Genomic DNA, 24,698 nt, shown 5'->3' with positions numbered 1-24,698 from the left:
AAAGGAGGTAGGAGGACTTTGGCAAGGTAATCCCACTGGTAAGGTATTCTCAGATGCATTTTTCTTAGAAATTTACAAAACACTGAGAAAATGTCAACTGTTCATATGAAAGAAGGGAGCCTGTTGGGAGTGGGCAGTAAAGGTTCCAGACTTCCTCTTAGTACCCCACCTCTTTCATCCACTTAATCCCTAAATCCCAAACCTGGGAATTAATTATTCTTGACTCCACCTTCCATTATCCCTCTCCACTTTCTTTTTTTTGGGGGGGTGGATTTGGGTTGACCAGGGATTGAACGCGGGGCCATGGCAGACAGTGAAAGCACTGAGTCCTAACCACTGCACCGCCAGGGAAGTCCCTCCCCTTTCTAACAATTACTTGAGGGCAAGTAATTTTGCTTCCAAATATCCATATTTCTTCTCCAGTCTCCATAGCATCTGTCCTATTTTAGGTCCCTTTTAAGGGTCCTATTTTAGGACCTTTTAGGTCCTAACTATCACAACAACCTCCTGAATGGTTCCCCTGCCCAAATATTGCAGTTATGTTACTAGGCATAAATTATATTGCTATAGCTAAAAACAAATCAATACAGTTTTTTTCCTCAGTAGTTAAAAACTGTAATAATGCTGTTGATCGTAATTTTTAGTGCCATAAAAATAAAACATAAAGGTAAGAGACCATTTAATAACCAGGTAAGGTATGAGAATAACACACAGAAACCAGTTGGACTGTTGTCTGCCTGCTGGCCTCCTTCAGGATAAAATCACAATGGGACCCCAGCCTCTTTGTATGCTGTTCTGTCTACTTGGAAAATCTTTCCTCACCTTATGTACCTGGAAGCTAGAGGGGGGAAGGATTCCTGTGAACTGAAGAAGTAGGAGTAAAAGGTAGACTCATAATGGATTTTCAGGTTCAAATGGACCCAGGCAGTGATTTCACAATGGAAGTTTCTGCACCCAGAGGAAAGGAAAATAATGTAAACAAAAACATAGACATAAGGTTCCCCCCCCCCAAATGCAAGGATCCGTGGGTATATGTGGAAAGAAGGGAAGGCACTAAGATTTTTATAGCCACTTTTTCTCATTTGATCCTCAAAGCAACAAAGGGTAGGCAACCTTATTATTTGCATTCAATCTGCAGACATCTCTTTATTCATTCTTTCAACAGAAATCTTCTAAACGCCTAATACGAATCAGCCAGATGCTGGAGATACAAAACTGGGACAAAATAAGCAGAGCACTTGCCCTCAAGAAGAAAGATACATGCAAACAGAGCTCTGACCAAGGAGGAAATATGCAAGTAGCACAAGGTGGTGTAAAATTACATGCAGTACTGACATTTTTCAGGGCCTTAGCTGCTCAAAGTGTGGCTGTCATGTGGGAGAGCGTGAGAACATCTGAAAATATGAGAAAAACAGCTTTTGGTATTCAGAGACCAATAGCTTTCTTCTCTATGCTCTTCTCTCCCCATCCCAAATCAAAGTGGTTTAAAGCATGCATGGAACTATAAGAAAACCTCCATGCCCAGGTCACTCTTTTCCCAATCCCTGGAGTCTAGCACTTCTGCCAAGATAGCTGCACCAGGAGACAAAGCTCAAGTCCCTTGAAGCACTGGGGGGTGATTTTCTGAGCTGATCCTGAAGGATAGATGTGGAGTTCATCAGGCAGCGGGGGTGGAAGGAAAGCTCACCAGGCAGACAAGTTAGAAAGATATTCTGGGCAAAAGGAACAGTTTGTGCAAAGGCGTAGAAGCATGAGAAACCATAGTAGTTATGGTAAGGTATGAGCTTTAGCATGAACGGAGGCAAGTATGGCAGCACTTACCAGGAAACAAGGTTGCAGAGATGTATTGGTCCCTTAGTATGGAGGACCTTGTCTGCCACCATAAGGAATATACAATTAATGTGTTATGCTCGCCCAAAGGAGGATAGTGTTATGTAGCAATAGAGACAAGTACAACTGGAAATATAGACTAGGGCTTGATCAATGACAAAGCTGAGGAGTTTGGATTGTAACTTGCAGAGCATCGAGCATCATCTCAGCTTGGGATCTAATATGAGGTAGTAATTGCAAGGCCCACTTTATATGCTGTTTTTCACACCTAACAACCCCTGGGTCTTTTGGGTGTTGTCCACTGCCTTCTGAGTGTCAGTGCTTAACCTGTGTGCTGCTTAGCCAGCAAATAGTGACTGAGCACATGTTTCCTAGTTCTGTCTCCCAGGCAAGGGGAACATTCCCTCCTGTATTCTTCAGTTCATCTGCTCAGTGGATGAGCACCATCAATAAACTTCAGTTATATCAAGTTTATTAAGTAACAATATCTGGCCTTCTGGACAATTTTTCACGACCCTGCTCTGTCCTATGCAGCTACCTTTCAACGTGGAGAATAACTATTTTCATATGTGCCCCTTGGCCTATGGGGTGACTATGTCTTCAGTACCTTTTCAAACAGGAATGAGGAGAGGGGAAGAAGCAGCAAAGGCCTAGGTTCGTATACTCTGCGTGGCCACCTCCCACCATGGGGACTTGCTTAGCTGGCTTTCAGTAAAGGACCCCAGGCCATCCTCCCTCTCTCTAGACCAGACTCCCCTCTGCCCAAGGCCCACGTTGATTAATTGCCCCATTTAATACCACAGCCTCAGTCTTTAGGGAGGAAGGCGTCACGTTTGCTCTTCTTCTGAGAATGGGGCCCAATTCATTCTTGTCCAGGCAGCATAATAAATAACCTGCCCCTGTTGGCAGGGAGTTTATTAGAGACTGATGGGACATTTAACAATAACTGGGGGCCTGTGATTTATTAGGTAGGGAGGTTTGTGGTGTCTCCGAAGACTGGGAATGTGGAATTTAATTGATAAAGCGGCTGTCAGCAGCAATGAGATGCACTCAATAGAATACGCATTTGAGGGCTTCTCTTTGGAGCTGTCAGGAAGGGTTTCTGCTAATCACACGCAGCTCCTGCGGATCCTGGTGTCTGCTGGTTATTTGGGTAAGACACAAATGGCAGGGAGGGGACTCTGAAAGGGGCCCGGGGAAGGGTGCACCTGTCAGTTGCCCGGCCTGATGGAAGAATGTGACACAAATGAGCAAAAGGAAAGATTTCCGTCACCCCAAGAGAGGGCTCCCCTTCAAGAGGACTTTGTTTCTCTCCTGTGAGCTGCTCAAGAGAACAAGAGGTGCCAATCACCCACTTACTGGAGAAGGAGGGAAAGGAAAGAGTTAATTGGCAAGAGAGATTTGTTCTGGAATTCTAAACTCCTTAAACCTGACCTATCTGCACCAGAGACCCCCCTGCCTGGCTCCCCAGCCACAGACACTCATATACACCTCACACCCCCACACACACCACCGTTACCTGCCTCCCCCCAACACATTAGTTACCCACATCCACACAGCCTCCTCCTGTCACTGCTGCTTTCATGCCGAGAACAGAGCCACAGAGACTCAGATGGATGGAGCCTCACCTTTTTTCTATTGTTGTCTCCAGGCTCTGGAGACCCCAGAATCCAGGCTGAGAAACTGGAAATAAATTCTTGTGGTCTGGAGCGTGCAGAGCATACCGTACCTCACCTCCTTGGCCCGCCCTCCACCCAGTTTCCCGACAGCAAGGGAGCTTGGTTTTATCTCTGAGGCCATCCATGATGGCACTGATGATGGCACAGCTCTGTCCTCAGGCAGCCCTGAGCCTTTCCAGGCAGCTCTGCTCACATTTGCTGCTCCCCTCATCCCTCAGGAGGTGCTCAGACTTAAACAAGGCCATGTAAGGCACGAGAGGGGCTTTCTGAGGCCAGTCTGTTTCCCTCCTATGATCCTCCCCGCATCTATTCTTAGGTCCCAGGAGACTGATCTGCTTCCGTGTTCCCTCCAGGAAGAGAAAGGGAGGGGGAGGCAAAGCCAGGGAAGAAGAAGTAATTGTCACTGTCTAATCTGAGCCTCAGTGGTGACACTGAGGGACCTCTGAGCAGAATGGATACAGCAACTGGTTTGATTAAATCAAACCTCTCCCGCAACCTTGTTAAATTAAACTGACAGGCCGGGAGCACAGAGGGATCATCACCTGCGCTGGAGTCGGGGAGGCCGGGAGCTGGGGCTGGGAGCAAATTCAGGTGGCAGAAGAGCAGCGGCCTGCGCTTTCCCTTATTTGCTGACTATAGATAGGAGATGAGATTTATGGATGTGAGGTGCCTAAGTACCTGTCTGAACACAGGCTGTGAAAGTGACGCAGAGGCAGGCTGCCGCCTCTCAGGAGGCTCTGCAGATTCCCTTGGCACTGTCCAATGACAGTGTTCTTGACGCTTCAAAGGGCCTTTACACCTTACCTTCACAACAGGCAGGTAGCAGTGAGATTATTTTCCTCACTTTACCGTCAGAGAAACTGAGGCACAGGGGAATTACAGGGCCAACTAGCAGGCAGAGATGGGCAGCAGAGCCAGTCTAAGACCCCCAGGTCTCCCACCTGCCCGTCCTGGCTCACTTCACCTCCAGCTTATGCCATTTGGCGGAACTTCCCAGGACTTAGTCCCTGGACTGCCATCTTTTCTCCCACCCACCAGAGAAATGTAAACTACACAGCTTGCTTCGTGGGCCATCAGGAAAATGCCAGTTTCCACCTGGCTTGGGGCAGCCCACCTGCAAAGCACACGGCTGGCTTCCAAAGGCCACGAGGCCATTCTGATGTACTCATATCACTCTCCCACCTGCCCAAGCCCTCCCGAGTCATTTCCACTCCACCTAATTACAAGTTAGGGGAGGGGAAGGGGGTGGGCGAGATATTGTTAGCAACACCAGCAAACAGCAACAGGAGACAGATAACACCGATACCCTGCTGGCTTCCTCACCTGTCACCCAGTTCCTCACCTGCCAAAGCTAATTTTCCACTCACCAGTGGGTGAGAGTTCATTTCAGAGTGTGTGAGCCACACACACACACACACACACACACACATGCATGGGTACCCAGTGCCATTGTGAATAGAGTAATGCCTCACCCAGGATCCCCTTGTTCTCACTTTCCATGCACTCCAATGATTTCTTTATTGACACCTCCACCCTTTTCCAATCTGTTTTCCGCAGGGAAGACACTGGGATGGGGAGGCTGGCAAAGACGGTGCATAGTGATTACTGGAGACCCTGTTGACCCCCACCTCCTCCAAGGCACACTCATGACTCGCCAATTAATGATCAGAACCTGGGACAGGGAGAACAAAGGACAGAGGGAAGGGGAGAGAGGAGCAGACTTTCAACCACTGCCACCATGAAGGAAGCTGGGAGAGAGAGCCGGCACAAGGTGGTAACATTTGCTTGATGAGGACAAACAGCTGGAAACAGCACCCACCGGGGGAGAGTATGTATGGGCCACACCAGACATGGCATTGCCATGCTCTTCCCTCATGGTTTTCATCACCACTCTTGACCTGAAAAAGATAGCAAAGAGCAGGCAGGCAGATAGGTCGAAGGTACCTGGACAAATATCACCAGCTTCCTGAACTCACCGTTGGTGTTGTGACTGGCCGCACCCAAACCCAACATGTCCAACCTATCGATCTGAAATCATAGAAGAGATCTCTCAAAGGCAAGGAGTTGGATTCCTCTAGAAACACCGACCAAAGTGTGATGAAAGGGAAAGAGGTCTTGGCGGGGAGGAGGGGGAGGGTGGGAGGGACAGGGGAGGGAAGATCACTGGATCTGAGTTCCCTTGCTGATTCTGCCATTAGCAACCTGGGTGGCTTAGGGCAAATCACTTAATATTTCTGGGCTGCACTCTCCTAACTTGTAAGGTCATATGCTTGGGTGTGAAATGCAGACTGCCAGACTTAGAGATCACAGAGGAGAAAACTGAGACACAACAAGGTTAAATTACTTGTTCAAGTCCACATGGTGAGGCCTTGGAGTGACAGAAGGCATGGGTTCTGAAGCCAGAGCCTCTGTGTGAACCGAGGGGAGTTCTGGCTCCTCATCCCTTCCTCATCTGCAGAACAGAGGCAATAGGAGCCCTGCCTCCGAGGGTCTGGGGAGAACAGATGAGTGCCTAACACAAGGAAAGCCTTCAATAAATGTTAGCTAGCTCTATTTTCAGTGACAGACTGGAGGTTCAGACCCACAGAGCTTGACTTCTAGTCTTTCCATGAGGTCACAATTCCCTGATTATCTATAAGGTCCTTTACAGCTCCCAAATTCTATGATTCTAAGTCAGAGGGATTAAAATGCAAGTTATTTCCAAAACCCTCCAGGCAGAGACACAAAAGACCATTTGGGGGATTCATTATTCACTCTCCATTGCCTCAGTCACTTTCTATGGATGATGATTCATGAGGAATAATCACAGCAGAGAAAACCTGTCCAAATGCAGGGAGGAGGGAGGGCAGTAAAAATCCCAAACTCCTTTGCGTGTTCAGCTCCTGTTCTGCAATGTGCATCTTCATTTGTTAAATGATGGCAGTGTTTCTTGGCCTCATTGCCTTTCTGCTCTGGGAACCGGAGGCTGTCTCTTGGTACAGACTGCTGCTGCTGCGAGTCACTACCCACCCCACTCACACCCTACAAAACCCCAGGGCTCTGGTCAAGCAGAAGCCCTCACAGAAGCAGCTGTCACCCTCAGCACTGGCTCCCCTCAGGGTCTCCAGGCTGAAACCTCAACTGTGCCCCAGGGCTGGTGTCTGATCAGGGTAAGGACAATTCTCTGGCACCTGCAAAAGACCAAGAAGAGGCTTAGGAGCCAGCCTGGTGGAAGCAAATATGCACAGTAAGCCAAACCTGAAACTGACCTCTTTTTCTACTTACCCGATGGCCTCAGTGGGAGAAGCAAGTAGCCTTCTTTCTCTCTTGCTGACAACTCTCCCCCTGGCAGGCTGCCAATGCCTGGTACTTGTTTACAGATACCAGAAGCTGGTGGAGATGACCAAATAGTGTGTAATAAAATCAGCTTTTGCCCTGAGTTGCAGGCCATGGTGATGTTACAGGGAAGTCAGCGCTGGGCCTCCAGGGAGCCAGATGTGGCAGGATATCCCCAGGAGAGTGCAGGGAGCAAGTCACTTTCCTTCTCAGTGCAGTTTGTGTCAACCAGCATTAATTTGCACAAATTCCATAAGTATATCCCCTAGCTGTGCCCTGACATTCTTCAGGTGTTCTTTGCAGTTGGAAAATACTTGCTTTTCCAGCAAATGTTTGCAAAATGGAAATGTTTACTTCCCAGTAGCAATGAGACCATCGCTTAGGCACCATAAGCACAGGCCCATAGCTGCAAATAATTCCAAACAGGGGTTGGTAGCAGCCCATAGACTAACTGTTCATTATTCAGACTAGTCTAATTTTGCACTTACAATTCCTCTGAATTGTTCAGGTGAAATAATTCATTCATTCATGAAGTTTTCTTAGACGACTATCCTGCTACTGCTTCCTCCAACACCTACCTTCTCTCCCTCTCCAAAAAGTTTTAGCACCTGCATAACTGGTCTTGCAGCCCAGGGACTTTGTAAAGAAGTGACGGCTGTGACTGTGGCATCTAAGTTAACACAGTATGCAAGAGTGATGGCCATTCTGCAGATGGGGAAGTACTGGGATGCTCTCCTTCAATGGCTCATCATCTCAGTAATCCACATGCCTGCTGCTTTCCGCAGAGGAGGGCAGTAGAAAGAGGTTACCTTGGAAACAGGGAGACTTTATTATATCACCTTTCAGACCCATCTCCTTGGACCTCAGTTGCTGTATCTGAAAGTGAGGAGAATGATACTCTCTGTTTGAAGACACCAAAAGTTAACGAGCTTCCTATGACTGAGTCTTTGATTCCACCACCCGGTCAGAAGAGTGTTCCCTTAAACACCAAAGTGAATCTTTCTTTTGGAACCGAGAGGGCTCCTAACATGTAGACCACTTCATCTCTCTGCTGCCTCTCTTGGTGTTGGGATTGTAAGAAGCAGAGGAGCCCAGGCCTCTGTCTAAGGTGGACAGAGGAAGATATCATGAAAACTGAGAGATGATTCTAAGAAGAGTTAGGCTTCTGTCCAGTTCCTCCCCCACCATCCCGGTGTTTCACACCAGCCACGCAGTCTCTGCTCAGCACCTCTGGGCCTGCCTGCCAGGAGAGGTCCTCTGCCTGGAGAGAAACAGTTCTGCGGTGATATCTGAACACATTCCAACAGCACGTGTTTATCTCTAGGGTCAGCCTTTCCTTTTGATGCTCAGGAGGTGTGGGGGGAGCAGGGACGGGGATTGGGATAATGGCTGTTGGCAGCCACAAGCGGGGGGAGGCATGAGGGCAATGGGGACACGGACCCACCCTTGGGAGGGTGATGTTATGGGGTTTCCAGACCGTGTGTGGCTGCATATCTCTTTCCTCACATCAGGTTATCAGGATGAGCTCCTCAGCTCTTCTGTTGCCAGTGAAGATGAGATGGTCATTGCCTTAGCCAGGGCTGCCTCATCCAGAGCTGGCTAGGACTTGGTGGGTTGGGATGTCCAGGTGGGAACCATAGGATCTGGAGCCAGTAGAATGGCAGTGTTTCCATTGTTTAGTTTAGGATCTGAGTTCCGTTGGGATACAACTTTGAGCTCAGTCATGGGTGCCAGGACCTTCAGGCTCTGGCAGTAGAGCAGAGGGGACCACCTTCCCTGACTAGGCTGGGCAAACTACAAGAGTCTGACACCTTTAGGCACCGTTTCCAGGAGTTGCTCCTCAAGAAAAGTACCCACAATACACTTATCCCCGCCAGCAAGGGGCAAAGCTGAGATGCTTCTGAGGGTTCCACTCCAGCTCTGGACGGCTTTGAGAAAGTAAGTTCACATCCAATCTCAAGACCTTTGTTTTATTCTTTATTTTCAAATGAGGTAATCTCATCTTCTGCCCAGGCTGAGTGTTAGGGGGCAGGAGGGAGGAGGCTGAACCATTTGATTCCTCTTCAGCAAAAATGAATCGTCCCCTAACCCCCACCCCCATCCTCAGCCCAAGAATATTTATCCCTGTTTATACAACCATGGCAACAGGCTTTATTCTCTACCACTTAAGAAAAAGAAAAGGTGGAAGACAGAGCTACCTCTTCAGAAACCAGGTAAGAGAGAGGGCTCCACACACCCTGGTGTAATGTTGGCCTTCTCAGAGGCAGGGGAGCAAGAAAGTTGTGGTGGCCCAGCATTATAAAAGCACTCCAGAGTTTGACAGTAATTGTCCTCCAAAGTCCTGTGGGAACCACACGGTAATAGCACTTCTGACTTGACTGGGACCTGTCTCTTTTGAGCATTGCACTGAGATTACGGTCATCAGTTTTTTTTCTTGCCATATCCTTGACCTTAGACGTGGGTAGAATGCAATCTTTGGCTTTGCTAACAATATATTCTTCATCTGTAAGATGGATTCCCCTTGTCCTGACTACTTCAGAGATCCTTGTCAAAATAGAGTTTTGTAAGGCATATTAAAGTGTTAAGATTCACATAGGTTTAAACTATAGCAAGGGAAACTGAGGCCAGTAAAAGGAAAGCATCTGTGCAAGGTCATACCATGTTGTCAATAATCTAGAAGGCCTAATCACCCGGTCCTAAATTCTTGTGAAGACATCATCCTGCATCTCTGGGAGTTTTAACCATAGCTGCTCTCCTACTAACTTCCAAGAGGATTCCAGTCCTTGAGCTTGCAGGCATGGAGAAAATTAGGCCTGAAACTTGACTCCCAATACTATTTCAACCACACACCCGCAGACTCAGTGCCTCCTATACCTGCCACTGCTGTTGGGTGCTGGACAGCAAAGCACCGGCCCTCCGGGTTGAGGAGATCTTTTGTGGTGTTTCTCCCCACATAAAACTTTCTCCGTGAACTATATGTTAACGGGCAGTCCTAGAGTATTCAACTCAAAAACTGGGTCACCTGGGCTGGAGACCTCAGCCCCACCCTTGGGAATGGCTCCCACTCTGAACTCTCCTCGTGTCCTACCCAAAGGGGCCTCTTGGGGATCTCGATTCACAACTGCCAGGAAGCCGGGGGCCGGGCTCTGCAACACTGAGTGGACCAGCGGGCCGGACTCGCCAGGGCGGTGGCCGGCCTGGGAGAGCAGCAGGAAATGCATTTTCGGGCTCTCCCAGCGGGCGTTGGAAACGCAGGAGCAGATTCTCAGCCCCATTCCACGGCCATCGGCTTTTCTGACCAACGCGGGATCCTGTGCCGCGATCTCGAAGGGAGCGAGGCCACCTGAGTTGGCGAGCGGCCACCGAGACACAGGCTTCGGACTGGGTTCTGACCCACCTGTGTGCCTTTTCCTTTTCTCTATCCAGCGGCTACCGCTGCCCAGCTTCCTCCAAAGGGGGCAGTCAGGGCTAGGCCGAGAGCCCTAGGCAAGGTCCACTATAATTGAGAACCCGGGGCTAAGTGGAGGCCATCCGACTGGACTCTGCAAAGTCTTCATTTCTCAAGACGTTCATTTTTATCCTCCCTCCCTCCTTCGCTCTCACCTTTCCATGGTAAACAGAGGTGGCGCTCTTTGCTGACACGAATCGGAATGGCCGAAGTTTCTGCCTTCTTTCTTTGCCTCTTCTCTCGCGTCTTCACGGTTGTCTCATTTGGAGATCCCTAAATTCTGCCTGGGGTAAACTTTCCCCCGTTAATTACCTTGAAACAACAAGTCGCTAATTGCGCTAATTACTCTCGGGCCCTGCAACACCGCCCCCCCGCGGGCCAGGCCGTGTTGCAGGGAGCCTGGGCACCGGGTGGGAACCGCAGCCCCGACGCACGCGGAGGCCGGCGTTGGGGGTCCTGGGTTCGGCTGGGAGGAGCGCCCGGGCAGGCCTGCGGCCCCTCTCGGGTCCATCGCCCAGGACCTGGCTGGAGTTCGCACACCTCCGGGGCATGGGCCGCGTCTGTTGAACAGAATGTTAGCATCTTTGAGTCCTCTCTCCCTCCCCCGACCTTACAGAGAGCTTCGCAAGTGGCCAGGGCAAGAATTAGGATAACTGACGCCGCCGGAATACTGGGGGAGAGAAAGGCCTGCTCCTCCACCCTTGCCCACCCTACTGAAGGCAGCCCCCATCCCATTACCCTTTTTTATGTTTTCATGAAAAATCATTACCTGAAATTATGGTGTCTAATTTTTATTTTTTTACCTGTCTGTCTTATCCCCTTCCCTTCCGCTGCCCCTTGTACGTTCTTGAGACCAGAGACCTAATAACCGTAATAACAGTAACCGCAGACCTATAACCCTGCAGGGAGTACAGTAGAGCCTCCATTGCTTTGTGTTAAATACGTGAACGTACCGAGCGGCGGCTCCTCCGCTCCAGGGGTGAAGAGTAGACTGGAAGGTGAGGTAGACCCACACTTCCAGAGTCCACTTTTTTGAACACTTCAGAATTCAAAAGAGCTGTCGAGTGGCATTTGGGGTGGAGGGTGTTCCTTTTCTGATCCGAGTTTGGGAACAGTGTTGACACTGAGGCACTCAGCTTCTTCCGAGACCGCTACCCAGTTCCCATCCGTAAGACGGGGCTCTCTCTGGGGGTCACGTGCTTTGTTGGGGGACGTCGGTACAGTCTGGCGTCACGATGTCCCCCGCCGCAACGGCCAGGACCAGGTAGGTGTCCCCTATGTCAGCCCCCCAGGAGCGGAGGCCCTCGCCTGGTGCACACACCCGCTCCAGGGCCCACCCACTGCAGCCCAGCCCGCGCCCCCCGTACGTTCTTCTCATTGGCTGAAGGCATCCCTCCTGCATTCTCATAGGCTGTCCCACTTTTCCCTCCGCCCCCAGCACGGACTGCGCGCCGCGAGTAGCCGGGAAGCGGCTCCAAGTGCGGACCTGTGAGCAGAGGCTCGGCTCGGCGCTGCGAGGGGCGCAGAGCGCGGGGCCCGCTAGCCGGCCGAGCGCGGTTTTGGTGGGACCGGTGTTCCCATCCTGGGACTCTCTCGTGGAGCCGAGCCTGGCCAATAGGCGCATGAGGAAGAAGAGCAGGGAAATGGACTGCTATTTGCGCCGCCTCAAACAGGAGCTGGTAAGAGCGGAGCGGAGCGGGCGCCTGGGGCTGGGAGGGCTGCTCCGCCACGACGGGTACCTGGCCTCCGCCAGGACCCCGGGACCGCGACGGGCGCGGGGCGGGGGCCCAGAGAGGAGAGGAGGGCACACGGAGAGCAGGCGGAGGACAGGGCCTGTCCTGAGGGAAAGGGGCCCCGGGGAAACTTGGAGCAGAGACTTGTGTGAGAGGGAGGCAGGCACGAACGAGTGAGAGAGATGGAGGGAGCTAAGTAAGCCCAGACCGAAATGTGCCCAGAGACCTTAGGGAGCAAAGAGGGCTCACCCGAGACGCGGTGGGACCCGGGCGCCCGCACGGAAAGAGCGGGACGCGGCTGCCGGGCAGCTGGGGCTGCGCGGCGCGCCGGGAGGAGGGTGCGTGGCCCCAACCCTGCCCGGGGCAGGAGGTCAGCCAGGGATTGCTCGCTCGAGGGGAGCTGGCACCTCCGGGCACCCCCCCAGACGTGGCGGCCGGGCTTGGCAGGGCTGGCGCGGCTGCAGGGGCAGGCCCTGCCGGCTGTCTGCCCGGACTTGCCTGCCAGCGGGGAGGGGGCTGGCAGCTGGACCGGCGGGGGCGGGCCTGGCGCGGGAGGACAGGCGCCGCCTGGCAGCTCGCGAGCGGGAGTGCGGAGGCCCAGCCAGATGTCAGGGGTCTGGGCTGGGGGAACGAGGAGGGAGCGTGCAGAGGCCGGGGTGTGGGGATCGGGAGAAGTGGCACAGTCTCGGGGTCGGGGGGTGGGCGGCGGGGCGTGGAAATCTCCCAGGTTGGGAGAGCGGCGCCTGCCGAAACTCTGTTGTGGGAGGCGCAATTGCTCCTTACTGACTTAATATCCCCCCCCTCCCACCTGCCACCTTTCTTGTTCTATCCACCACCAGAATTCAGACAGATATTATGCACGCCCCCCACCTGGGCCGCCACAGCCGTCTCTGTCAACCAGGCTCTCCTGGGGCTTTGCCTCCGCCTCTTTTTGTCCCTTTTAGTTTGTTTCTCTTGGAGTCGACCTCTTTTCGGTCTCACTTTTCTCCCCTCTTTCTTCTTACTTTTCAGGGCCAGGGGCACCCAGGCTGACAACAGCAGACCTGGATCCAAAAAGTGCCAGCCCATGGCTCTCCAGATTCCATGACAGCCTCTCCCACTCCTGCCTGCAAACTCTCCACTCTTCCCGCTGGGGAGGGAACTTGGCAGCTTTAACAGGGGCCAGCTTGGGGGCCCGGGGAGCTTGTAGCAGCAGGTGTTCTCATTGATGCTTACTGGTCAAGTGACCCAGGCACTCTTTCTGTCTGTCCTGCTCCAGGGCCTGCCTTCTCAGGTCAATGATCACTTCTCTGGGACTTCCTCCCCAAGCCCTTTTGGTGGTGACACTCAGATGGGAACGTTACCCAGATGAATGCTTCTTAGATAAGGGACAGAAGAGTCTCCATCATGTCCTTCCCCATACTCATTTTCTTATGCTTTCCATGTCAGTTTGGGATGGCTGGCCCCAGCTCACACATAATTCTGACTTGTGCCATTCACTTGTCCAATACCAGAAAGAAAGGTCAAGGTTGCCACAGATAATGTCTGAAGTCCAAGGGCCATGTTGAGAAAAGAATCTAACAGAATCCTCTTTTTTTTTTTGCTTGGAATCTGGGACCACACCACCCACCTCAGTATCTGCCTTAATAGAGGGTTTGTGGGTGTTCCTGGCACAGGCTTGAATTTTAAAATCCTACTGATTTGCATTTTTTACAGCACCTTAGGTGGGAGGTGGTGAGGGGGGGCGAAGACAGTCTGTGGACGCCAGGAAAATAAAAAAGGCAATAGGAATCTGCATGGAGCTGAGCTCCAGGTCTTGATGTGCACGCTCTCCTGCCAAGGACTTGAGCCCCAGTCCCCGGAAGGAGGAAGGGGAGAGGCTGAAGTCACCCAGCTCCCCATTAGCTTTCATTTGGCCCTTTGTCTGAACAGCTTCAGCCTTTGACTCTCTTGGAGAGGAAGCCAAATGCCTGGCCTGGGGCCCAGAATGACACTCAGATGGGAGAGCTCTGCACTCTCCCTCCACCCATGGTGTTCCGCCCCCTCCCCAGTGCCAGTCTGCCCAGAAAGGAGACAGAGCAGAGTGACAGGCAGAGCTATTAGAGCCTTGTTCACTCCCTGACACCTCAGCACAGTGCTTAGGCAGAGCCAGATCTCAGTGATTCTGTTTTCCCAATGGAGTGAAGGAGAAAGTGGAGCTGAGTTAGCTCAGGCTCAGCCTTTTGGCTCCTCTAAGGACTTTGGGGTTTGAATTCAATGCAGCTTGGTTGTGCCTGGGTTAGGAAGGTGTTGGCTTGTTTATCCCCTGGGTCTGCAGGGGGTGGGAAAGGCTTATAGTCAGTATGTGTCATGACCTTGAAGTGTGTGTGTGTGTTCATCCCAGGCAGAATCTTCCCTGCCACCCAGGAGGACTGTGTGTTGCTTGGCTTTGCCTTAAGTTAGTGTGTGTCCAGGAATGGCACTCATGTAATACTAGTCAAGTTCTACATTCATTTATGCCGTTAAATTCCCTTCAAGAAGCATACGTCCTACAGATACTGTGGGTTAAAGCTGCTAGAAAAAGAAACATTAAGGAGTTGTGAAATTATCTTTGTCGAGGGTGTTGTGCACTCCTCCCCTGCCTCCTGGTCCTGCCCTTGGCCCAGAAAATCTAGACAAGAAGAGTCTGATCTTGAAAACCAAAGTAGCAGAATTTCCCAATTTCCTGAAGCAGAAAATTTGCATTGTAACAAGTGAGCACTGGAGGGAGGCTGAGAACTTGGGGATCCTGGCTCAGTTAGGTTGATGTCTGGAGAACTGGCCCTTCTCCCCTGTTTGGAAGAGGACAGAGATCTGGTTTCAGGGCTGAAATGTAGCAGGAGAGTAGCAGCAGCTGACACACTTTTTCCTAAGGATGAGGGGGTCAGGGCTGCAACTACTCAGTAGGGAATATATCTCTCCCCGCTCCAGCTGCCAAAGAGGGGCCCTGCCTGAACACCACAGGCCTTGGGACCAGCTGTTCCTTATACACTGCTCCCTTGAAGGCTTCCCAAAAATGGGGTAGACATAGGCACACAGAGGAAGCAGATGTAAGATGCGCACAGGGTGTGGCTCATGAGTTCAGATCAGTGTAGAGCAAACAGAGTGCATAAAGGCTGAGTAAAGTACAGCCAGGGTGGGAAGGCTTCCTGGAGGAGGAGGAGGTTGATGGAACCAGCTCCTTTAATGTCGATCCTAGCTGAGGCATGGTGAAGCAGCAGAGAGACTTCTCTCAGGCTGGGGAAGGTCCTTCTAGAACAGCTTGGTGTTCCTAGAAGGCAATTATCTACCCACTAGTGGCCACAAGTTCAGGAGATTCTGGTACATGGAAGAGGACCAGAGCATAAAGGCAAAATAAGGAGGAGATAAGAAGGTGATAGAGGAGGTACATTAGGAACAGCCTTCACCTCTTGGGGCAAAAAAGCAAGTTTCCTGAGGCAGAAAAAAGCTTCTGCAAAGGATCTCATAATGTGGTCTCCCTTGATGTTTAGAGCTAGAGTGAAGAGGACTTTGCCCTAGACAATGTGGGGTGCTGTAGTCAGTGGGAAGAGCATGGAGCACAGGATTTGGGGTCAGGCCAACTTGAACTCAAAACCTGGCTGTGTGTGACCCTGGCAGATTATTTGACGTCTCTGTGCCTTAGCTTTCTCATCTGTAAAATGGGGTTTTAAAAATACCTACTTTATACAGCTACTGTGAAGATTATGTCAAGTGCCTCCCCAGCTGTATGTCCCTAGCACATGACACAGTACCTGATGTGTTGTAAGCACTTGTAAACTTGTAAACTTGTAAACTCACAGTGATGAACTGATCTGACTGGTGTGAATGTGTCATTCGTTCACAGAACACACTTATTGAGTTGATATTATGTTTAAAGCACTTTGCCAGGCACTAGTACTGTGGTTACAAATATAAACAGACACTGATCCTGCCTTCAGGGAACTTAGAGTTTAATAGGAGTGATAATAATAACAACATATATTGATGTTAACAGTTATTGATATGCCAGATATCTCAAGTATTATGTCAGTTGCCAAAGCAACACTAACAAGTTGTACTTCCGTTATTCCCATTTTATAAATGAGACATGGGGAGGTTAAGTGACTTGGCCAAGGTATAGAGCTGATAAGTGGCAGAGCTATGATTCAAACCCAGCCAGTCTGACTGCAGATCTCACACTCTTAGCCAGTATATGCATGCAAATGTCTTGTATAGAAACGGAGGATACATACTAGATGAGAGGCACACATTCAGTGCTCTGAGAGGGAGGAATTACCTCCAGCTAGGGGATCAGGGAAGGCTTCTTGGAAGTGGTAGCATTTGAACCACACCTCAAGGGATAAATAGGGATGGGAACAGGAGAAAAAGAGCATTTCAGGCAGATGATGAAACGATATGACCAAAACGTGCAGAGATGGAAGTAATGGGGGTGTTTGAAGACTGTCTAGAGGGGACATTTGAAGACTCACTGGATTATGGCTAGAACATAGGGTATATGCAGAAAAGGAGTGGGCAACAGGGCTGAAAGAGCTGTTGAGAGCAGAAGAGGGGGCGGGGTTGAATGCCATGCTAAAGAGTCTGACCTTTTCCATATGCATTGCCGAGCAGCGTGAGCAGCGTGGTTAGAGACGTGCCCTGGGATCTAGGAGGGGGTGGGGGTGGGGATGGGGGAGGGAGGAAATTGAGGCGGGAAGATGAGGTAGAAGGTTATTACAAGAGTCCACACAGGAGAGTGTGAAGGCCTGAATCAGAAAGGAGAAAAAGAAGGTAACTCTTTGAGGTCCCTTGGATGCCCAAGGAACTTGGTTGACTGGCTGCATTGGAGAGGGGCTAAAGCTGGACAGGGGAGAGGTGAGGCTGAGAGGCAAGCTCCCTGCAGGGGCGAGACTGGGCCCCTCTCTCTCTGTCTGTCTGCATGTTGCCCAAGCACATGGACCCCAGTAGATTGTTCAGTTGGGAGAGTGGGCTCATCCATTTCACACTTCCTCCTTTCTTTACCCTCCTCCCTCCTCCGGCTCTTGGCACAGTTTCTACCTTACCTTCCTGTTGAGAGTTCCAGCCAAGAGCAGGGGGCTGTGAAGGTCCCTATTCACGGAGCTGGAGAATGGGCCACTTGGCAAAAGCTGGGCTTTTCCCATTTCCGGCCCTGAACCTCCTTCTAGCTTCCAGAGGGGCTGAAAGGAACTGTGTGGGGATCTTGTGAGTAATGGGGGTGGGGGGAGCGAGGCAGGGCACACTGCCAGGTCCATGGGCAAAACTGGAGCCTGTGTCAAAGGATTCTGGCTGAGCTGGGAGAGGGCGTGAGATGGATGGACGGAGGGCACAGCTGTGGGATCAGTCAGGGGCCTAGGAGAGGGCTTGGGAAGGTTGCCGAGGATGCTGGTGTCACATTTTCCCATCCTACTCCTCCCAAACCACAAAGGGCCCAGCAAGTGCCATGGAGGGGAGCTGTCCATGGGCAGCTGAGCCCTCACCACCCCCCGGAGGGCTCAGGGCTGGAGGGCCAGGATGGTGGGGTTTGGCTTCCCAGCAGCATCTTCCCCCTTCAGATGAGTCAGTGAAGAAACACCTTCAGTGGAAGTGAACTGAATTGGGTCTTGGAGTCCCTCCAATACTTCATGTTCTTTCTCCCTATGTGATAATTGCCCTCGCACGTCCCACTGACTATCCTGGTTTCTTCTCACAACAATCCCATGAGGCTGAAGAGTCAGGGATTATGATGACATGGAAAGCTCACTGGCTTGGAGTAAGAGGGCCAGGCATGGGGTCCCAGTCCTCCCACTAATCCACCTTGGAACCTCAGGCAATAGATCCATGTTCCCACTGGAGGTGCTCAAGATGACATCAGGTGATACTCAGATGAAAAACTTAGTTTTCGATAGATAGATGCATAGATAGATAGATAGGAAGCGTTACCATCTGTTTATGGCAAGTGATATACATTTCATATAAGTTTCCATATAAATCCATTTATTTACATAAACAGATTTAAGTAAAGTATTAAGTAGGAGACTAGGTCATATATAGATATGGTGAAATCATGAAGGAAAGTCTAGGGAAGCGTGTTTAGGAGATACTGAGGGAGAAAACGAACCTCTCAGATCCCTAGCTTCCTAATCCATTAAATGGGGATAACTCCAACTGCCTTGTCAGCCTCCCGGAGCAATTGTGGGGATCAGACAAGATCACGTAGAAGACAGAGCAAGTGCTACACACGTGTGAGGGGTTATCAGTTCACAGTCGGAATCCGAAGCACAAAAGGTTGGTGAATCTGCCCCATGCAGAGTGGCCGAGTTAGTCAGCTGGAGTGGGCCAGGTCCCCACAGGACAGCATGGGGCTCTTTACAAACCCTAGGAGGGTGCCCGGGGGGCATCCAGCTCCACCACAGGGAGGAAGCCACGGGCTGGTTTAGACTGCAGTGGGAGAGACTAAAGTTTGACAGGAAGAAAATGTTTAGAATGAGACATTTGGAGGCCCAGAAGATGCTGCGGGGTGGGAGATGGGCTGTGGGGTGGGGTGGATGCAAGGAGGGTGGGGAGACCTTTCTCAGAAAGGGTTCGCACAGCCGTCTCTAGGATACGCTTATCACGGGTGTTGTGCTTGGTGGTGGAGCAGGCTAGCTCTGTGCCTGTGTGCACACGTGTGTGTACAAGCGTGTGTGAGCGTGTGTGAGCTGGAGAAAGAGGGTAGTGCCTGTTAGAGCCATTCCCACTCAAACTAATCAGAACTAATTAGGCCTTCTTGTGACTTTTCCACCTGAGCCCTGAGGGCAAGTTGGGTATGACTTGGCGCCGTCCTGAGGCTCTGAGACACTGGGAGGCCAGAGAGGAACTCATCACCTACAGCCTGGCATTTAGTGTTCGTTTCTAGCTTGGGATTTTCTCAGGTTTGGCGCCTCTCCTTTGTGCCCACCCCACGTTGCTCTCTCTTCTCCGTCTCGGCAAGAGAAACCTTGGGATCTGAGCAGGTCCCACGCTCTGGGGAAGACAGCAGCCTGCCCTCTGGCTCTTTCTCCTTGGGTGACATCACTCCCCCAGGGCTGGGAAAGGCAGCTCGCTTCTCCATCAGGCTCCAGCCGATGCTCCTGCCTCCCCACTCCCTGGCCTCCCTGTTTCCCACACTCGGGCTTCCTTCTTCCATCCTCAGCCCCCTCACAGCTGCCTTCTTGCCCTCCAAGGTCAGCGCTCTGTGGTCGGCTGACCGAATCTGGCTGGACTGTGGGCAGGAGGATGCGAGGCTTCCCTTTCCTTCCTCTGTGTGGTGCCAGGGTGGGAAAAGGACCAGACGAGACGTTTCTCCTCAGTCAGACCAGACAGGTGAACAGAATCCTATCACTACTGCGTGTTCAGGTTCACTGAGGAAGAAATGTTCTAGAAGTTCTCAGGAAGTCTTAAGATAACAGCCAAAATTCACCTGGAGGCCACGCATAAACACACATTACCTCGTCTCATCTGTCCAAAGTTGGACCAGGCAGGAACTCTTATTCCCATTTTAAAGACGGAAGAAATTGGAGTTCCCTGGTGATCTAGTGGTTCGTAGGATGCAGCACGTTCACTGCAGTGGCCCAGATTCAATCCCTGGTGGGGGAACTAAGATCCCGCAAGCCGTGCAGGGCGGCCAAAAAAAGCAAGAATGGAGAAATTAGAAAACAGAATTTAAATAGCTTGCTCAGATCACACAGCTATTACATGGCAGAGCTGGGATTTGAACCCTGTTCCGTTTGTCTCCAGAACCCAAGATCTTAACCAATGCACTATCATTTTCCATAGGGCTGCAATTTCAGCTCTTATTTACTTAAATGGGGCCTCTGTTTTATGGGCATCCCTGAATTCATACATACCCACACATTCATTCTCACTTTAAAAAGGTACAAAATGTCAGCATTATTTCTTAAGGATTTTTCCATACTGGAAGGGATTGAATGGGGTCATTTCATTCCTCCCACCGCCTCTGACCTGGACTGTGTTTAGCCTTCTGGAAGGAAGCTGGCAAGCTCCGACTCTGTGCCTCTTGGTGAAATGAAACCTTGAGAAACGTTCCTGACCCTTTCTCCCTGGGAAGTGACTTACTGAGGGCAGCAAGCAATTTGGGGTGCTCAGTGGTACTCAGTGTATATTTTATGGATATGTAGTAAGTGCAGAGGTGCTAGCTGGGTTCTGGGGCAACACACTGATGTGTAGATCTCAGTCCCTGCCCCCAAGAAGTAGATGCTCAATGAATGTTTCATCAGTGACCCAGCACTTAAATGCACAGAGGAGCTGTGAGTGTTTTAAGTATCACAGAAGAGGTTCTGATGGGAGCGTGGGGTGTATATGGGAGTAGATGATGCTTCTGAGCGGCCAGTGACAGGGTCGGAGGTGTGTGTCGGGAAGACCGATTTGGTGGCCTGCAAGAAGGCTTCTGCAGCATTGCAGGGGGCAGAAGGGCAGATGTGCAGCATCGGGGGACAGGAACAGGCAGTGGGGTGGGAGAGCCAAATGTGACCCTGAGGTTCCAGGTTGGGGTGAGTGGTATGAGGCAGGGGGCAGAAATGGGAGAGTCAGTGCAGCAGTTCGCCGGGAAGGGACCTTGAGGAGTTTGGTCTGGGGCTCGGAGTCTCCTGACTCTGCTCTGGGTCTTCCAGTTGTGGCTGAGCTGCCTCCAGAAGGAAGGGGTCAGGAAGGTAGAAGCCAAAGAGGCCAGAGCAGGGGGCCATCAGCAAGCACGGCCACCCCACAGGCCGTGTCTCCTGTTGCTGCCGCCACTCAAATGGAGCATGCTTGCCCAGCAGCCTGGCAAATCCCAGGCTGTCAGGCCCCGGACCACCACTTCTTCTTGCTCTTTCTTGGGGAAGCTGCAGAGTGCGGGCAATCCTACACTCAGCATCGGCTTCCTTGCCCTCAGGGACAGTCAGTCCTCCACTGTCTGTTAGCACTACTGGCTCGGGAGAGCCTGGCCTGGCCCCTAACCCCCACCAAAGCCCGAGTTGGCAGGGGAGGGTGTGACCCTAAAGCCTGAGAGGGTCAGCTGCCAGCACAGTGCTGCAGAGCCTCTGCGCCTGCCCTCCCAGTCCCTCCACCCACTCCACCCTGTGGGCTTAGCTCTGTGCGTTAGGACAAGGCTGGGAGGTAAGATGATCCCGGTGGGTCTCTGGGGGGCTTAAGAAACAGATGGTCCCCTTGCCTGAGGTTTGCCGTTGTAACATGAGCAGATCTGGGGAGGGAGCTGGCGGAACCAAGGCAGCTTGGGCCCAGGGACAGGAACCTTGTGAATGTTATCAGACGAAGCATCCCCTGCCCAGCCTCCAAACTCGGCCCTCGCCCAAGTCAATCTCTTAGCCCCTTCCAGCTGGCACCTGGGACTCGGGCCTTAGACACCCACAGAGGGGCTGGGGAACTGGCCCCCAGTGTCCCCACTCTTGGCTAGGACAGCGGAGCCAATTGGGCCAAGAAGGCAGGAAGAGCACTGGAGCCAAGTTTGAGAGCAGCTGAGAGGGGACAGGTGTTTGGAAGGGAGAGAAGGGCTGGGCAGAGCTGGGCAGGGGTCTCAGCAACCAGGAGCTTCGTGGCTCCTTATCTGTCTCCTGACCTGCCAGATGTGAACAGCAGTGAAGGGAAACCCCAGGCCTACCCTCCCTTTCTTTTAGGGAATCTGAGCTCCTCCTCTTCCCTAACGTCCCTCTCAACCTTCCTCCACTGCCCAGCCATCCTGAGGCAGTGCTTGGTGGTTAGGACTCTAGCATTTGGAGTGAGATGTCCTCTGTTTGACTCCCAGCAACGTGAGCTGTGTGACCTTAGGCAAGTTACTTCACCCTCACCGTGGTTAACTCATATGTTAACATGAGAATTATAATACCAACCTCCTAGGGTTTATATAAAGATGAAATGAGATGCTCTGCACAGAATACTTAGCTCAACTCCTGTTACACAGTAACTGCTCACAAATTGTTATTGTCTTCATCATCCTCATCTCAGGGAGGCTCAGGAGAAGAAGAGGGCACAGACACAAAGGACACAGATGGCTACCGGAACTTTCCGTACCGTCAAACTGATCTCAGTGCCACCTCTTACTCTCTATGTAATCTTGAGCAAGTTACTTATGTGCCTCAGTTTACTCATCTGTAAAATAGTAACACTACTACCTCATAGAGTAGTTGGGGAGATTAAATATAGATTAATTTATACATATGCATATATGTATACATATATGTAGCTTAGGACGGTACTTGTCTTAGCAAGTCAGCTGGCATTAATAGTATTTCCTTTATCCAGCCATATCCATGTCAAAATTCCTCCTCTCCCAGCCCTGACCTGCACTGTACTAGGCTGTATAGAGATGCGGTCAGTGGCAGGCTGGAATGACCCTGGAGGTGTGTGTTTGGGGAACAGCCCTGCCCCCTGGCTCACAGGCCCTGTGCTCTCTCCCCTGCAGATGTCCATGAAGGAAGTGGGTGATGGCTTGCAGGATCAGATGAACTGCATGATGGGGGCGCTGCAAGAACTGAAGCTCCTGCAGGTGCAGACAGCACTGGAGCAGCTGGAGATCTCTGGAGGGGGTCCTGCTCCAGGCTGCCCTGAAAGCCCCCGGACGCAGCTCGAGCCCCCTCAGTGGGAGGGTGGCAGGGGTCCTGCCGGGCCTGCGGGCTGCCCCCCCTCCAGTCAACCCTCTCTGGGCAGCAGCGCCAAGCTTCCATCTCCTAGGAGTGTGTGTGGGAGGGATCTGGCTCCCCCGCCCAGGACACGGCTGCCAGAGCACCAAAGCTGTGCCCAGCGGGGGCCAGAGCTGGTGGAACCGGATGACTGGACCTCCACGTTGATGTCCCGGGGCCGGAATCGACAGCCTCTGGTGTTAGGTGACAACGTTTTTGCGGACCTGGTGGGCAACTGGCTGGACTTGCCGGAACTGGAGAAGGGTGGGGAGAAGGGTGAGACCCGGGAGGCAGGAACCCCCAAAGGAGGGAGGGGCCAGCCGCGGGAGCTGGGCCGCAGGTTTGCCCTAACAGCAAACGTCTTTAGGAAGTTCTTGCGTAGTGTGCGGCCTGACCGGGACCGGCTGCTGAAGGAGAAACCAGGCTGGGTGACACCCACGGCCTCTGAGCCCAGAGCCGGACGCTTGCAGAAGGGCAAGAAGCGGGGCCATTCCAAGGGCTCTGGACATTTCCCCTTCCCAGGTGCCTCGGAGCCCAGACGAGGGGAGAATCCTTCCACCAGCTGCCCCAAGGCCCTGGAATCCTCACCCTCTGGCTTTGATGTTAACACAGCGGTTTGGGTCTGAATCCTAGAGATAGAAATTTGACTGACCCAGAAAGGCTGGGTCCCAGTGCTGGGCCCCTGGGAAAGAGGCCGGGTGGTATGGCTTTCAAAAGCCTAACTCCAAGTCCCTTCCGCCGAGAAGGGAAGGAGACGGAGCAGAGCGTCTGGAGCAGAGCTGACAGGGCTGTAGTTGGGCGAGGCTGTGCTAGGGGCTGGCTGGTGGGGGAGGCGAGAGTTCCTGGACAGACAGAGAGAGAGAGAGAGAGAGAGAGAGAGAGAGAGAGAGAGGATGTGTGTGTGTGTTGCTTTGGGGCTGGAGGTGGCAGTAGGAGGGGGGAGGGGGCAGGGGGAGACGACCAGGAAATCCTTGTGACATTCCTTCACTGCCCCCAAAGACCTCAGTGTAACATCCTGCATGGATCGGGCACTGGGGCCGCAGGTTCCCCAGAGATGCCGCCAATAAAGACCTTGTTTCTCGTGTCCCCAGCCTCATAACTGTTCGCTTCCTTGGCAAAGCGCTGCTCCAGTCACAGGGAGTAAAGCCTGGCCCTCTTGGGAATGGGAGCAGAGAGGCAAATTCCCACCCCCTTCTGTTGCCCTTGAGATTTCAGCCCATCCCTGGACCCTGAGAAACGGCTCAATAAGGAGTGTGTGTATAAGGAGTGCTTGGAGAAGCCCCCAGCCTTTCCAGAAGCACAGGAAAGGAAAGCTACTATTTGTATAGCACATTAAAGTCTGAAAGCCTTTTCATATCCATTATCTCCTTCATAAATGGGCGAGAAAGGCAGGTATTATCCCCATTTTCCAGATGAGGAAGTAAGCCTGGATGTGCTACCTGTCCAAGTACAGGCCACAGGCAGAGGCTGACTGAAGAACAGACGCCGGGCCCTGGAATCACACACACCTTCCCCAACACCCTGTCTCCAGCTCAGAACCTCCACGCAGGGCACAAGAACATGTGAATTCACCAGTGAGGCGAGGTGAGCCAAGAAGAAATGCGCACTCATTTTAAAATGCCTTTGGCCTCATCTTCCCACCTCATCCAGGACAACCCAGGGTGAAGGGGCAGCAGCTCAGCTCCAGCACCGGTAGCTACACCTAAAGCGTGCTTGGGCATGTGGCCCGGAGAGCAACGTTGCCAGATCCAGGGCCTGCCTGCCTGTCCCTCCCACCCTGGCAGGGAACGCCCACTGGCTGGGAAAAGACAATGTGGGTCCCTGTTTGGGCTGAGCCTGACCAGGAGGGCACTCCGTTTCTCCTCCCTCGCCTCCGCCTGGCTGAACTCCCCTCTGCCTGATGGGGACTGACAGCTGCAATTAGAGGCAAGACGCCTTCCTGCCCTCAGAGCATTTAATACCAAATTGTAGAGGAAAAAATAACAAGAAAGTCTCTTCCTGCATCCTGGACCCCTGGGGGCAGAGATGGAGGGAGGGGGCTTAGAGTGAACAGCCCCACAGCTCTAGT

The 24,698-nt window shown here is 52.1% G+C and overlaps 1 protein-coding gene across 1 annotated transcript; it reads left to right on the top strand.

The window, feature by feature from the left end:
* The first annotated feature begins 11,715 nt into the window (after positions 1-11,715).
* On the top strand, positions 11,716-23,716 carry INKA2 (inka box actin regulator 2). Its single transcript, XM_059081934.2, has 2 exons — positions 11,716-11,951; positions 22,414-23,716. The coding sequence occupies exons 1-2, from the start codon at positions 11,895-11,897 to the stop codon at positions 23,254-23,256; spliced, it is 900 nt and encodes a 299-aa protein (XP_058937917.1). The 5' UTR covers positions 11,716-11,894; the 3' UTR covers positions 23,257-23,716.
* The last annotated feature ends 982 nt before the right edge of the window (positions 23,717-24,698 follow it).

The sequence above is a fragment of the Kogia breviceps genome, chromosome 1, assembly GCF_026419965.1.
Source record: "Kogia breviceps isolate mKogBre1 chromosome 1, mKogBre1 haplotype 1, whole genome shotgun sequence".
In the NCBI taxonomy this organism is placed as follows: Eukaryota; Metazoa; Chordata; class Mammalia; order Artiodactyla; family Physeteridae; genus Kogia; species Kogia breviceps.
This window is presented reverse-complemented; position numbering and strand designations above follow the sequence as displayed.